This window comes from Antechinus flavipes, chromosome 1 (genome assembly GCF_016432865.1).
Source record: "Antechinus flavipes isolate AdamAnt ecotype Samford, QLD, Australia chromosome 1, AdamAnt_v2, whole genome shotgun sequence".
NCBI classification, from domain to species: Eukaryota; Metazoa; Chordata; class Mammalia; order Dasyuromorphia; family Dasyuridae; genus Antechinus; species Antechinus flavipes.
In genome coordinates this window covers 544,503,038-544,519,802 of record NC_067398.1, presented here as the reverse complement: position 1 = coordinate 544,519,802, position 16,765 = coordinate 544,503,038, and the positions used below count along the sequence as shown (strand labels likewise).

At 34.5% G+C, this 16,765-nt stretch overlaps 1 protein-coding gene across 1 annotated transcript; it reads left to right on the top strand.

The window, feature by feature from the left end:
• The first annotated feature begins 5,661 nt into the window (after nucleotides 1–5,661).
• LOC127544130 (prefoldin subunit 1) lies at nucleotides 5,662–6,368 on the top strand. The gene has a single exon (XM_051970625.1). The coding sequence runs from the start codon at nucleotides 5,668–5,670 to the stop codon at nucleotides 6,034–6,036; it is 369 nt and encodes a 122-aa protein (XP_051826585.1). The 5' UTR covers nucleotides 5,662–5,667; the 3' UTR covers nucleotides 6,037–6,368.
• Nucleotides 6,369–16,765: the final 10,397 nt, after the last annotated feature.

Here is a 16,765-nt window from a genome sequence, read left to right as displayed (position 1 = left end):
GGTATTCTACATCTAATGGGTTTCCAAGTATTGTTGGTTCTTTCTCTACAGCAGCTCTCACAACTCTTCCTTTCTCTCTATTCACAAACTTTCAACCTGAATTTAGACCCTCATTTTCTCTCACCTCTACTAGTAAGTGCCTCCAAATTGATCTCCCTATTTCCAGTTCCACTTTTCTTTAATCCACTCTCTACATAACTGCAAAACTGAAAATCCCCAAACATTATCATACCATGGCACTCCTCTCCCTCTATCATATTTTCAAGTACCTAAGAATCTTCAATTATTCTTTAATGTCTCCATTTACTATTTAATGTGTGTATGTATATACATATATAACACACATAAATAGATGTTTATACATTGCTGTATTTTTATATTTATATGTTTCATGAGGCACATATATTTACATGTATGCATGCATGCATGTACTGATATCATGTATATGTATTTCCTCACCCTGGCTTTTAAAATCTACAATGATATGGGTGAGTGGCTGTGTGCATGCATATATTAGTGGTATAGTGGATAGAATGCAAGAAACCCTTCCAACATTTACTGTCTGTTTGACACTGGGCAAATCACTTAAACTTGTCAGACTTAAAAAGTAAAGTGAGTTGAAGAAAGAAATGGTATAACATTCTAATATCTTTGCCAAGGTCACAGAATTAAACAGTACTGAAATGATTTCACAACAATAACAAAAATGAATACACACACAGAATTACAATATGTGTAATTAACTATATATAAAGATATAACTTGTATTGTTATATTATACACATACATATTAATATATATACACAAATGCACAGAGTTCTATATACATGCATTATATACCTATATGCAAATATTTTATATACATAAAATGTAAGATACTTGAAAGTAAAACCTATTTCATTTTTTGTCTGTAAGATCCTTGGATATTGCCAAAAGTCTTGACCATTGTCAGTGCTTAATGGCTATTTATTTAATTTCTTTGATTTTGGAAGACAAAATTCAGAGTAGTGAATCAAACAAGGTTATTAATTAAAGTTGTGATAGTGGAAAAAGTCTTTCACTTTTTCCCACCTCAGTTTCCTTACTCATAATGCATTAGATGCAAAGATCTCTAAAGTCCCCTTTGGCCTAATAATTCTATTTGTGATGCAATGCTTGAAATGGCATCCTTGAGATATGACATTTGTACCATACAATAATAAATGTTGTTTGCTGATTCTGTTTCTGCTCTTTCAAGAATAAGCTTGCTTGCTGTGGTATTCTCTTGGGAAATGAGCACTGGAATGAGAAGCAAAGTATTTTCTTCCATTAAGGGAATATTATTTTGACCTCTAGGCCTGGGTTCTTACTTTGCTTCTGGTTTGTCATTCATTTGATTTTGCAAAACAGATGGTAATAATAACTATTGGAGCAAAAAAGGGGAGGTGGGGAATGAATGCAATGATAAGCTCCTCAACCCCCTTTAATGACCTATTTATGCCACTGTACCATAGTTTTCTGATTTACTTTTACCCTCTGCAGAGTTGTTATGCTCAAGTTCACTTTATAAAGATGGATTGTGTCATAAGACTTTTCTGCAGTGGATTACATTTTGATCATTTCTGTTTTTTCCATCATTTAAAAAAACACCACCAACAGTGCTATTAATGATCCCTGGTGGGTTGGGGGAGGAGGGAGGGGAATGGAGGTGCAGTAGAGGAACCCAGCACATTCTAGCCCTGGCTCTGACACTAACTACCTTCTGTGACCCTGGAAAAATCATTTAATATTCCTATTATCTCAGTTTACTCAAGTATATAATGGGGGTAGATATTGGGATTAGATTTTTGAGCTGTCTTTATAGGTGAACTTCTGTAATTCCAAGTTTCCTTTATCATCCCTGAAAACAAAAAAGATTTTAACCTGGTGCTTCTTTGTATGCCAAGGCAATAGAGTCCCTGAAGGAAACATCTTTCTCACTTTCTAGATTTCATAGCACTTTAGCTTCCCTTATAGGAAAGAATCTGAAAGGGAGGTGGGGGAGGGAGAGGGAAGGCCTCTATACATGTCAAAGTAAATGAAGGCAATAATAATAGCAAATATTAATTATAGCATTTTAAGGTTTCCAAAGCACTTTACGAATATTATCTCATTTGATCCTCACAACAAACCTGGAAACTAGTTGCTATTAACATAATTATTTTACAGATTTGGAAACTGAGGCTGTGTCTTGCCAAGGGCCATAGCATTATTAATGGATTAATATTAAATTAATGGATTAATTACCCTTTAGCCTAATGATTCTGTTGAGGTTGGGAAGGGATCCCAAAAGATTGGGGGACAAGACTGGTGTCTCAAGGTGTCTCAAGAGAATTTGCAGGCTTGAATCCATATCCAAGTCAAGGGGCAAAGTCTATTGTAATTGTAATGCCAATTGAAGGGTCTAAATTCCAAAAGAATTTAGCAAAGAAACAGAAGCAAGGAGACAAATTTATCCAGTTGATGTCATTGACATGCTAATTTTATGGCCTAAAGGTAGAACCAAGGAATGGTCTCAAGAATTTGATTATCACTGACCAATAGACAGTAATGTTTATAGGCCTATTCTAAGACCAGAAGACTTAAAATTACTGACCAAGCAGATTATTAGAATAACAGTCTCAGGATCACTAATATATCTACTCTTAAGTCTAAGAAAATAAATATTATTATATTCCTAGGAAAGAAGAATTTAACAATCATTGACAAAACAATAGCATTCTTAGATCAGAGGGAGTCAGGATCAGATTCCAAAGCCAGAAGATTTAGAATCATTGACAGACTGTTAGAACAGAAGCCCTTTAGGATCAGATGATGCGGGTCTAGGGGTAGAGAATTGAGATGTGAGACCCTCTGGTCATTGCACAGATCCAGTGTGAGCGAACCCAAAAAAGTCTGAATGGTAAAAGGGATTTTTTTATTGGCACTGAGAAACCAGCTTTGCTAGGAAGACAGACTTCTTCGTGGCAAGAGATCCTGGCAGAGAAATAACAAAAGGTTAGCACTGAGAAGAGAATGTCTTCATAGCAGGCAAGAGTCCTAAGTCCCTTGGCAAAGCATAATCCTGCTTCCGACTTCTGCAAAGATTTGGAGTTCAAAATTGTCTTTTATTGGTGGTCTGAGGCTTGGGCTTCCATTGAAAATTGAATGAGAATCCAGGCCTAGATTTCCAGTTGAAAAGAGAATACTTATCTTGGGGTTTCAAGCCACTCAACAGGACTATCAGGCCCAGAACACCAATTGAATAAAATCATTTTGAAGGCTTTTTCCCAGAGCCTAGAATTTCCTGAAGAGGATCCTGGCCACCCCCAAAAGATCAATGGAGGGTGATTTGACCAAGATCCCCAATTGAATGATGCTACTTAACTTAGAAAAAGCTTGTCTGGGAATTTGTGCTTTTCCCCAGACTTTTCAGAGTCTGAGACCCCAAATCTAGTTTCATGATTCACTCCCATCAAGGAGACCTTAAAATTATTGCTGTCTCCCCTAGAAGCTATATTACATCAATTCTAATGGTGAAACATTGCTTGAAATGGCATCCTTAAGATATGGCATTTGTACCATGCTGTCATAAATGTTCTTTGCTGATTATAAATTAGAACCCAATTCTTCTTCATTCAAGTCAGCAATCTATCCAAAGTACCATAAGGTATATGAAAAATTTTTCTTAACAACAAAACAAAACAAAAATTCCTTTTGTTCTGTTTCTTCTTTTACATGTTAACACAGAAATATGTTTTACATGATTTCATATATATAAAACCTATGTAAAATTGGTTGCTATCTTAGGGAAGGAGCAGAGAAGGGGAAAAGAACATTTGAAATGCAAAGTTTTATATTAATTGGAATCTTAAAAACTGTCTTTACATATAATTGGAAAAATAAAATACTATTTAAAAATTAAAGGATTCCAGGAGACACCAAGTTAAAAATGAAACAAAACAGACAAACACAAAACACAAAACAATTTCAATATAACATAAAGAAAAAAAGATCTTCAAAGATAGGGAAAAATTGCAATCTTTGAAAGGGACTGGAGAGTGGAAGCAAATTACAGTAAGAAGAAAATAAAGATCTAGTGATTACTTGGAGCTAAGTAATAAATACAAGACTATTCTCAGAAAAGAAAACTGAATATTCTGAAAAAGAAAATATGTATTGTTCTCCAACAGCTGATACTGTAGATCCACAAATTAAGATACTGGTTTATTACTGTACCCAGGCAAGTTGATAGGAAGAGGGGATAAGACAATGTGGCTCCTAGAAAAATGAAGCCCACCTAAGAACAATGCAGATATCAGCTGTGTTCTGAAGATATGTTATCTGAAATGGGGCAGAGGACCTCTCAATACTTATTAAGACAACTGATTACTACCTTACCTTGTTTTGATTATTTTAATGGCTACAGTAGCACTTTCATATGGCACGTAGAAAATACTACCAAAGATATCAGTCTTGAGCTTAAGAAATGAAAGAGATTAGGGACATATTTGTGTTTTAACTTTAGCACTCTATGTTTTGGCAGCTGAGTGGGGCAGTGGATAGAATGCTGGGCTTGAAGTCCTAAGGTCTGGATTCAAAATTGGCTTCAAACACTTGCTAGCTATGGGAGCCTAGATGTCACTTGAGCCTATTTGCTTTAGTTTGTAGATTTGTAAAATAACCTGCAGTACAAAATGGCAAACTACTCCAATACCTTTGCCAAGAAAACCCAAAAGCAGTTATGAAGAGTCAGATTTGACTGGAAATAACTGAATGACAAAATTTTTATAGATACTGTATACCAAGGAGACCTTGAAAACAGTTATCAAGATGAATAGAAAAAAAATTGTAACATAAGAAACAAAGAAAAGAGGCTGAATCAGGCAGGTAAAGAGGTAAATGAGGAATTCATCCCTAAAGTCAATGAGATGTTGAAGGGGAATTCTTTCCATATATAGAAAATAACTTTAACCATTTGCAAATTCCTAAAATGGTAACTGTTAACATTAGGCATTGAAACTCTATAGCATAAGCACTAACATCATGCAAACTGCCATGGATGTTTAGCTTCCTGAGCCAAATTTTCTAATTGTCCCTGGGTCTACATTTGCCAAATAGCTCTCATGTAAAGTTTTAAAACCCAGACTTTCTCATTTGTGCACATGACTTGGACAACTGCATGGCTAAATACTCCATTTGTGTTGAGAAGTATCAGGCATTTTGGAGAAGCTACTGACAATTCCTTTAGCTACCACATGGATAATGTCACAGTGGATGCTAACTTTCTCAAAAGGATATGAACCATGTGGTGTGTGTGTGTGTGTGTGTGTATGTGTGTGTGTGTGTGTAAAATAGGGAGATGGATGTAACCTTTCCAACTGCATTACCCAAATTCAGTCACTTTAGAAACAGTCTTTAAAAGTCACTTGTGAAAGCTTGTCCCTGAAGTTTCTAAATGCTTTCATCTATAGTCAGAAGCTAAGATTCAGGAGAATCTTAAGGCTGAGGGGAATGATTCTAGAGTTCATTGCCAATAAGTGTAAAGAGAGATTATCCTCAAATTCTTTCTGACATTTTGGGTTCGAGGAATATATATAACATATTCCAAACATTTTAATATCATTCAAAGGAATTATTCAAAATCCAAAGGATTTTGTTGGAATCAAGATGGCTGCCCCCGTGGATCTGGAGTTGAAGAAGGCTTTCACAGAACTACAAGCCAAAGTTATTGATACTCAGCAGAAGGTGAAGCTTGCAGATATACAGATCGAACAACTAAATAGAACAAAAAAGCATGCACATCTTACAGATACAGAAATTATGACTTTGGTAGATGAGACTCACATGTATGAAGGTGTAGGGAGAATGTTTATTCTTCAGTCCAAGGAGGTAATTCACAACCAGCTTTTAGAGAAACAGAAAATAGCAGAAGAAAAAATTAAGGAACTTGAACAGAGAAAATCATACCTTGAGCGCAGTGTGAAGGATGCAGAGGACAACATTCGGGAAATGCTGATGGCCAGAAGGGCACAGTAAAAAGTACCATGAGAAAACCTATATATAACCCCCTTCCTCTGCTCCTGTTGGGTATGGCAGAGCAGCAGACTGTTGGCTTTTACCTGGAGGACGTTTTGGAAACTCTGCTTTTATTTGGACCACAGTTAGACCTCAGCCTTTATGTGGTAGCCATCCTGTACCTCTGGCTGAGCCAATTGCATATCCTTGGCCTGGGGCTTGATCATGACCTATTGAGGGTGAAAGAAAGAGGAGGATGAGGAGGAGGAAGAAAGCCCCGGGCAAAGGAAGTACCCCCTGCCGAATGACTACAATGTTACCATTTTTATTACACAAATAAAAGTTATCCATCCCCTTCTTCCAAAAAACAAAAAACAAAAAAAAAAAACAAAGGATTTTGTTCTCCTTTGCTCATGTATACTATGTAAGTGGTTAATACATACAAGGGGAAACCTTTTCATAGATCTTCCCCATTCTTCTACTCATTTATCCAAATATTTGTGAATAGGAAACTTGTGGACAGATTTTACCAAAATTTATCATTTAGATATTCTCCTTATGGGACCCTATTATTTCCTTATCTTCATCTCCTTTCTTACATCAGTCTCATCCCTGTCTATGCTTCTTAAGTATCTATTCTGTGTAAGACTATTCCTCTCATAGAAGTCATTCATTTGTCACTGTTAAAAAATTCACTGCTTGTGTATCCCAAGGTAATCATAAAGGAGGGTAAAGGAACCACATGCGCAAAAATATTGGTAGCAACAGTAGAAAAGAATTGGAATCCCAAAGATGGATGCCCACCAATTGGGGAATGACTGAACAAGCTCTGGTATATGAAGGTAATGGAATATTGTTTTTCTATAAAAAATGACTAACAAGCTGATTATAGAAAGACCTGGAAAGATTTACATGAACTAATGCTGAGTGAAACAAGAAGTACCAGAATACATTGCATCCAACAACAGCAAGAATTTGCAGCGATCAACTTTGAAAGGCTTGATTCTGCTCAGCAGTTCAGTGATCTGGCGTAATTCTAATAGACTTTAAACAGAAAAAGCCATCTGAAGCCAGAAAAAGATCTAAGAAAGCTGAATATAAATCAATATATGCTATGTTTACTTCTTTCTGTTTTTGCCTCTCCCATGATATCTCCCTTTTGTTCTGATTTTTCTCTCCCAAAATGACTCATAAAGCAATGTGTATTAAAAAAATAAATAAACATACTACAATGGAAAAAAATGTACAAAGTTAAAAATAAAAATAATTACTCTGAAAAAATAAATAAAATATTTACTGATGATGATACTAGGGTATTATCCTGTACCTTCTTCCCAAGTCAAGGAATTCTGGAAAATTAAAAGACTTCTATAAGCCAAAAGAATGAATTTCTATGATGAGATGTTAGGTACCAGTGACAGGGCAATGAGGAAAATGGTTTTGGGTAAGGAGTTCTAAAATCATTCCAAAGAGGCAATGTACTAATCTTTATGAAACTTCCTAACATTAAGGATCATGAAGAAGATATGACATAGCTTCAATAAAATTCCAAGTTAAAATTATCCTGCCTAATCTATTTTATCTCTATACTGTTATTCCTCCTATATATGCACCCTAAAATTGCCAAACCAGATTCCCCTGCCAAATAATTTTGAATTAAATATTTTCCCTCATATGATACTGTGATTTCAAAAGACAGGCATTCAAATTGTGTCTGTATCATTTATATTTAGAAGAATAATTACTTAGAGGATTTTTAAAAATTTGTAGGTATTTTTGTATTTTCTCTTTCCATTCTCAGCTCCCTAAAGAGACAGCTAGAGAGTTGGTCTTAAATTTAGGTAGACATGAGTTTAAATCCTGCCTCTAATACAAACTAGTTGGATGGACAAGTCTGTTAGTCTTTGGTGACTCAGGTGACTCACTATGACTCTACGTTGTAGAATAGTTGCTTATCTGCATTGAAAAGGACATTTCCTCACTGGGAGTTCCTTATGCTTTAGTAATCATGGATCCAGTTGTCCCTATCCTCAACATTTTAAATACTATCTATTGCATAATAGGTACAAATAATGATAAATAGTTATTATATTTAGGCTAAAATGACTTTGAGGAAGTTACATAGACTCATTTTCTTGATTTACAAAGAAAATAAGTAATGACACTTATATTATCTATTTCACAAGGTTGTGATGAGAGAATTGAGTAGACAACTCTGCCTCCCTGAATTATATTTGTCTTTCTTTGTACCCTTAGCATTTAGTAGAGTGTGTAGAAAATAATAGGATCTTAAAAATGCTTCTTGACTGATCAACTTCCTTGAAGACTCATTTTAAGTTAACCTTTTCTGGAGGTCTATCCAGTCTTCCTAAATCTTGTTGCCTTCTCTCTTTAAGATGATCTTCCCTTACTCTTTGATGTATTTATTATTTTTACTTTTTTTGAATTTTGGGAAGAAGTCTTAATATTCTGCTACATGATTAATGTTTTTAAAGGTGTCAAATATATTTGAGTTGTATGTAAATTTTTACTAGCTCTATCTAGTAATCAACTGAGAATTATCATCTCAAATTTTTCTAAAGTTCTGTTCAGATTCTAAGTTTTTTTTCTTTTCTTAAAGTTATCTTTTCATTAGATTTATTTAGGTTTTAAAGGAGGCACATTAAGATTTCCTGTTATTATAGTATTGTTCTCTATTTCTTCTTCCAAGTTGATTGTTTCTTTTAACTTTTTAGATGTTATACTATTAAATGAATTCTTAAATACCAATATTAACTGTCTGTAGTACCTCTAGGCATATTGCAATTTTTTTTTTTTGCTTATCTCTTCCTAGTATGTCTCTATATACTGTAGTTTTATCTGAAATCATGACTTCTACCTCTGTTTTTTCCCCCAGTTCAGTTGAAGCATGATAGATTTTTGTCTAGTCCTTTCAATTTAATTCAATGTGATTTTGTGTATTTGTTATAAATAGTATACTATCAGTATTTTTTTCTTATCCCCTTTCCTAAACTCTTTAACTTTATAGGTGAGTTCATCCAAAGTGGTGATTATTTATTATATATTTCCTTTTAGCCTGTCTTCTTTTACTATCTCTTTTCTTTAATCTCAACTCCCTCTTCACAAATTAGAAGGTTATAGAAAAGAGGAAGTTTGACTGATATTTGCAAGTTTATAAGTGAAACACCTGTTTCTTCTCTATTGCAATTCTTCTTTTGACCTTAACTTTTCCTTGATATCAGATTTATACTTTTGTCTTTTCCTTTTATTTATCTCTTCATGTTACTACCCGCTAACATTTGAGTTTGCTTCACTAATAAATTTTCTTTTATTGATCTCACTTTTCCTCTTAGACATCTCTCTATCCTTTTCTTGCTTCCATCTCTTCCTATTTCCCTTTTGAATTTGATGTATTTCTATGCCAAAATCTGTATATGTGTAGGGATAATCATGTGGTTATATGTATAATCCTTTATTTGACTCAGATGAGAGTAAGAGAAATGTCCATTCCCTTCATTCTTTCCCCCTAACTAAATATTCTTCATTTATATATATATCTATATACCTTTAACCTATAATAATTATTTCCATTTCCTTTTTCCTTTTCTCCTCGCTACTTCCATTTTTGTTTTCTCATAAAACCATTTGAAATAAACAAAACACCCAAAAACCCTTTTTCATTTTAAGTTTTCTCTGTGATCCTTAAATACAACTAGGGGAGGGGATGAGGGGAAGGAGGAGAAATTCTGAAACACAAGGTTATGCAAGGGTCAATGCAATGGAAATTATCCAAGCATATGTTTTGAAAATAAAAAGCTTTATTAAATAAATAACTAAGGGTCAGATTAGATGTTCTTTGAGAGTGTCTCCAATTCTTAATTTCTATATAATTCTGGAATAGAATATTAATGTTTACAAAGTCTTTGAAAATCCTTGTAACACTAAATCTATGATCCTATGATTCCATTATCCTTCAATCTCTACCTAAAAATTCCTATACATATAGCTGCTATAGTTACATATAGTTATAGTTATAGCTAACAAATTTCCTTTCATTTTAGACTTTTGAGAGCTTGGAATATGATATTCTAAGAGGTAAGAGAAAATTTTCAACTAATCATTACCTATTTAGCAAAGTTAAATATGATCATACAAGGTCAAAAGGGCTTCTAGGTGACATAATGGACAGAGTACTAGCCTTGTACTTAGGAAGCTCTGAGTACAAAATAGGCTTCAGATATTTACTAATTGTGTGACTCTGAGCAAGTCACTTGTGCCTGCTTGCTTCAGTTTTCTTAACTGTAAGATTAGCCAGAGAAGAAAATAACAACTAACTCTACTATCTTTGCCAAGAAAGCTCTAATTAGAGTCACAAAGAATTGAACACAACTGAAGTTGAACAATAAAAAAAAATTTTTTTAATGGATTAGAGAATTTATGGGCCTCCTTAAAGAAAAGGCCAGAACTGAATAGATATTTTGAAATGAAAACACTGGTATCAAAAGAAATAAAGAAAGGTTAGCATGTGTTTAACTGAAAGGTATATATTGGAAGAAACTGTTTATATGTTAACATGAGAGTAAGAAAAAAACATTTTCTCAGAATCCTATATAGGAATTCAAGACAATCTAGTGGAAATTTCCAGGAGACCTGGAGTCCGATGTTGTTAGGGGGAAGTTAGATAGGAATGAGAGTATAAACAGCTGGAGTTGAAAATGGCTTTTTAGAGGGTGCATTATTATTATTGGGTGGTAAAAACAAGCTTGAAAGTAGAATACATTAATTCTTCAGCAATGATTTAGAGTACAGAAAGAAGTCCTCTGATTAAGAAAAGTTCTTAGAACATTCAAGAGCGACTTTTGGATTCAGCCATCTATTTCCCAGGTTTGTGAGAGGTGATAGTGTCAAATCCAGGATATATCCAGAAGGCTAGCTGGGAGACAGAAAGTGTTATGTGTTATGACAGCATAGCATCCTGCCTATTACTGGAGTTGTTCCAAACAAGTTTTCAGTGAGTCTGTAGAAGTCCAAAACTTATTCATTTAAAAACCATCTTTTAACCACTTATACATTGTCCACTAAACATTAAACATAAAAGATCAATAGTAGCATAAGACTTGTCCCAGGACCATTTCTGTTTCAATTTCATCTAAGATGAGAAAGAAAATAATAAAATGAACAAATTAACAAAAAAAAAATCCACAAGTGACTTTTAGGTAGAGGTTTAAGGATAATAGAATCATAGGATCACAGATTTAGTGTTATAAGGATTTTTCAAAGACTTTGTAAATGTTAATATTCTATTATAGAATTATATAGAAATTAAGAATTGGAGACACTCTCAAAGAACATCTAATCTGATCTCTATTTATTTATTTAATAAAGCTTTTTATTTTCAAAACATATGCATGAATAATTTCACAACATTGACCCTTGCATAGTCTTGTGTTTCAGAATTTCTCCTCCTTCCCCTCATCCCCTCCCCTAGATGGCAAACAATTCAATATATGTTAAACATGTTAAAATATATGTTAAATTCATAAACTGGGAAAACATTTTTACAATCAAAGGTTCTGATAAAGGCCTCATTTCCAAAATATATAGAGAACTGACTCTAATTTATAAGAAATCAAACCATTCTCCAATTGATAAATGGTCAAAGAATATGAACAGACAATTCTCAGATGAAGAAATTGAAACTATCTATAGACATGAAAATATACTCCAAATCATTATTAATCAGAGAAATGCAAATTAAGACAACTCTGAGATACCACTATACACCTGTTAGATTGGCTAGAGTGACAGGGAAAGATAATGTGGAATGTTGGAGGGGATGTGGGAAAACAGGGACATTGATACATTGTTGGTGGAATTGTGAACACATCCAGCCATTCTGGAGAGCAATTTGGAACTATGCTCAAAAAGTTATCAAACTGTGCATACCCTTTGATCTAGCAGTGTTTCTACTGGGCTTATACCCCAAAGAAATACTAAAGAAGGGAAAGGGACCTGTATGTGCCAAAATGTTTGTGGCAGCCCTGTTTGTAGTGGCTAGAAGCTGGAAAATGAATGGATGCCCATCAATTGGAGAATGGTTGAGTAAATTGTGGTATATGAACGTTATGGAATATTATTGTTCTGTAAGGAATGACCAGCAAGATGAATACAGAGAGGACAGGTGAGACTTACATGAACTGATGCTAAGTGAAATGAGCAGAACCAGGAGATCATTATATATACCTCAACAATAATACTGTTTGAGGATGTATTCTGATGGAAGTGGATCTCTTCGATAAAGAGAGTTAATTCAGTTTCAATTGATCAAAGATGGGCAGAAGCAGCTACACCCAAAGAAAGAACACTGGGAGATGAATATAAACTGCTTGCATTTTTGTTTTTCTTCCCGGATTATTTATACTTTCTGAATTCAATTCTCCCTGTGCAACAAGAAAACTGTTTGGTTCTGCACACGTATATTGTATCCAGGATATACTGTAACCTATTCAACATGTAAAGGATTGCTTGCTATCTGGGGGAAGGGGTGGAGGGAGGAAGGGGAAAAATCGGAACAGAAGTGAATGCAAGGGATAATGTTGTAAAAAATTACCCTGGCATGAGTTCTATCAATAAAAAATTATTTAAAAAATATATATATATATATGTTAAATTCAATATGTGTAAACATCTTTATACAATTCTCTTGCTGCCCAACAGAAATAAGATCAAAAAAAAAGAAAGTAAATGAGTAAGAAAACAAAATGCAAGTGAACAACAACAAAAAGGGTGAGATGTTTATAGTATGATCCACATTCAATTTCTACATTCCTCTCTCTGGGTATAGTTGGTTTTCTTCATGTTCACCAGAATTAATCATAGTATAATTTTGTTGGTGTGTACAATGATCTCCTGGTTGTGTTCACTTCATTTAACATTAGTTCATGTAAATCTCTCCAGGCCTTTTTAAAATCATCTTCTTGATCATTTCTTATAGAACAATAATATCCCATAACATTCATATACCATAACTTATTCATTCTCCAACTGATGGGCATCAACTCAGTTTCCAGTTTCTTGACACTACAAAAAGGGGCTGCCACAAACATTTTTGCACATGTGGGTCCCTTTCCCTTCTTTAAGATCTCTTTGGGATATAAGCCCAGTAGTAACATGGCTGGATCAAAGGGTATGCACAATTTGATAACTTTTTGAGCATAGTTCCAAATTGTTCTCCAAAATGGCTGGATCCATCCACAACTGCACCAACAATGTATCAGTGTCTCAGTTTTCCCACATCCCCTCCAACATTCGTCTGTGTCTTTTCCTGTCCTTTGCCAATCTGAGAGGTGTATGTAGTGCTATCTCAGAGGTATCTTAATTTGCATTTCTCTAATCAATGGTGATTTAGAGCACCTTCTCATATGATTAGAAAGTTTTAATTTCTTCATCTGAAAATTATAATCGGACCTCTATTTAAATAAAAATCGTATGCACAGCATATCCAAGAGGTGCTCATTTGATTTTTCTTTGAAGACTTCTAAAGAAATCAGTCAGTCAACAAGCATATATTAAGTACCAACTATGTTTCAAACATTGTTTTTGGAACTGGAATACCCTAGCTCCAAAGGCATTGAACTCTAATTTTGCACATCTGTAATTGGTAGCATTTTCCCCTTTCCTCTTGATTTTAAGCCTAAATCTGCCCCTCTGCAAATTTTGTCCATTTCTCCTAGTTGTATTATTGGGCCAATTAGAATAATTTGAGAGTTCTTCACATACATTAACACAAAAAAATCATATCCTCACCTGGGCCCTTTCATCTCTTCTTTCTCCAGGCTAAACTTTATCAACTCTTTCAGCTAGTCCTCATGATCTTCACCATCCTGATGGATAATTAATTTCTGGACACTTTCTAGATTACAAATGAATCTCCTTAAAATGGTGTGCAGAATTTAAGATAATATTCTAGGCATGGTCTGTCTAAAGTACAGAAAAGCAGAACTCCAAATTCCCTTTTCACTAACATTTGGCCTCCTTGAATGAAGACAAACATTGCATTTTGGGGGGAGGGGTTGGTGAGGAAGTCACATCTATGATTAACACTAAGCTTTCAGTCCATTAAAACTCCCTGATGTTTTCCAGACAAACTGCTGTTTAGCAATGACTCTGATGTCATGAATTTATGAAGATTTTTTTAACTTAAATATGAGTTCACATTTATCCTTCTCATCTGTTCATATTTAGTCTGTTATTTTCATCTTCTAACTTTTTTTGAATCTAATTCTATTCTCTTCTAACATTTTCCCTTCTAATATTGTATCATTTGCAAAACAAATAAACACAAAATAGACTGTTTCACCCAAGTCATTGATTTAAAAATACTAATATCAAATATCCCAGGGAAAAGGATAAATCTTTAGAGTACTCCACTGGAGAAATCTTTCCATATTGACATTGTACTATTAATAGCTACTCTTTAGATCAGGGATTTAAATTACTTCTTAATAAACCTAATAGGACCATTCTATTTCATGTTGTTCCATCTTGTTCCTATGGACAGTGTGAGAATAACTGTCACATGATGTGCAAACACCTAAGTAAACTATATCAACAGCATTCCCCTTTTGCTCTCAACCTAAGCTTTCCTCACTCATTCCAGCTTATTCTCATGTTTTCTTTGCATTGAAAATCAAAAGCTATCTAGGTAGGTACACTATCCTGGCTTCTCATATAGGCTGGAAAAATTCCTGGATTTCTGACTACTACCCATTTGACCCTGTAAGCTTATAAACCAGACACATTGCATGGGGAAATAATTCTTCTTACAGCAAAAGCACAGTTCTCTAGGGAATTAGGATCTGTTAAAGTATTCTCCTAGTGGTATAGTTACTAAGTACAACAATGGGTATTATGGAAAAGAAGTTTGAATCTAGTGCTTTGTTGAAAAGGGCATTCTAGAACTCTCTACCCCCTCCAATTCATCATTATTCACCTGTAGAATAATGATTAAGGTGAAAATTTCTGAAAAGCTTATGTTTGGGTCTTGCCTTCAACTTAATCTAGGAGCCAAGAGTCATATTGGGGCCCTTTTGGCTGCTCTCAGGAATGAGGTATTTCACAATCTAAAAGATTATCCAATCTTGACCCTTATGATCTTCAGGTTTGGCATTTTTTCCTCTTGTCCATGAATTGAAGAAGAAAAATAATGCATCCTTTCATTTGGCTTTGCATTTATTTAAAGTAATAGGAAACAACTGAAATATGTCACTTGTTTTACATCAGGCTAAAATCTTAAAAAGCATGCTTACTTTCTAGTTGCTCACAGATGTAGAAGGATACTGATATTGCCTGGATTGGCCCCATGCATGGAATAGTTTCCTTAAAGAAACCAAAAACAGACCTAGAGCCCGATTCTAGAAACCACAGGAATCGGGCCTCCCCTGCCTACCAGGAACACCACCCAGAAACATGAGTACTGTGAACAGCTTGTGGTTGGTAACCACAATGTCAAAACAGCTGCTAATGCTCACTAATTACCCAATGCTTTTCATCAGAGGGTTCAAACCCTTGTAGGAAGCCAGCATCCTTATCATTACCATTTTACAGCTAGAAAATAGGAGGAGTATTGAAACCTAATTATCCTGCCTCCTGGGTTTCATTTTGAGACTGAAATGAAGTACAGTAAAAGTGTCAAAAAAAAGGGGAAAGAATTTCATCCTCACTTGATGGGCTGGTTTCCCTGAGTATAACCAGTCAGTGAATCAATAAAAACTTATTAACTGCCTACTATGTGCCAGGATCTGTGATTTACTCTAGAGATTCAAGAAAGGAAAGAGATAGTCTCTGTTCTCCAGAAGTTCATGTATAGGGAAGAGACAACATGCAAACAACTATGTAAACAATTTGGATATAGGAAAAATAAAAAATAATCAATAGAGAGGAAATACTAGAATAAAAAGAGAACAGGTAAGGATTCTTGTAAGAAGAAATTTGAATGAAACCAGTTATCTGCTAAGTAGCTATATCAAGTGAAGCATAAGAGAGGCAGATACATTCCCACTCAAGGTTTTTGCCAAAATCATGGAGACCAGCCACCACTGAGTACAAATAGGATTTCTTATGTAATGGGGGACTCTTTAAATGGTTCTTTTCCCATCCTAACTACATCTAAATCCTAAACACTCTTCAGTTCAATGATAGATACCTAAAAATGAACAGTGGGTTCATAATTTTAACGATAGCTGATTTAGGAGGAGTTGAGAAAATGACCTTTTAGCATCTCTTCGCAAAGGCTGGGAGTTAGAATACTTGGCAAATTGGCAGACATGAAATAAATGTTAGTTGGTTTTCCAGAACTGGGAAAATCTTTTTCATTCTCTAGTAGATGGAATGCATACTCCTTGAGAAAAGGAACTGTTTTTTCTTTCTTTGAATCCCCAGCCTTTAGCACAGTGACTACATTGAGTAATTAGTAGCGCACATTGAATGATTTATTAATCTTTGTTACGTGATAGGTAAATGCAGTATGCAAATAGCACATTTGTGTCATGTTTTCATGTTCAAGGCAAGATAACCATTAAGTACTATTGTTTTGGTATATTATAAAAACAATTTCTCCAACTCTTATTTACTTCACTGAGAGAACTTTTGAACCATTCCGTTTAAATACAATTTTTGAATATCTTCTGGTTTCCTTTATAATGAGGATCTTAATATGACTTGCTCAGGTCCTACAATAATGGACATTATT

Coding starts and splice junctions, on each gene's coding strand:
- LOC127544130 (XM_051970625.1), top strand. CDS start 5,668: ATGGCTGCCCCCGTGGATCTGGAGTTGAAGAAGGCTTTCACAGAACTA.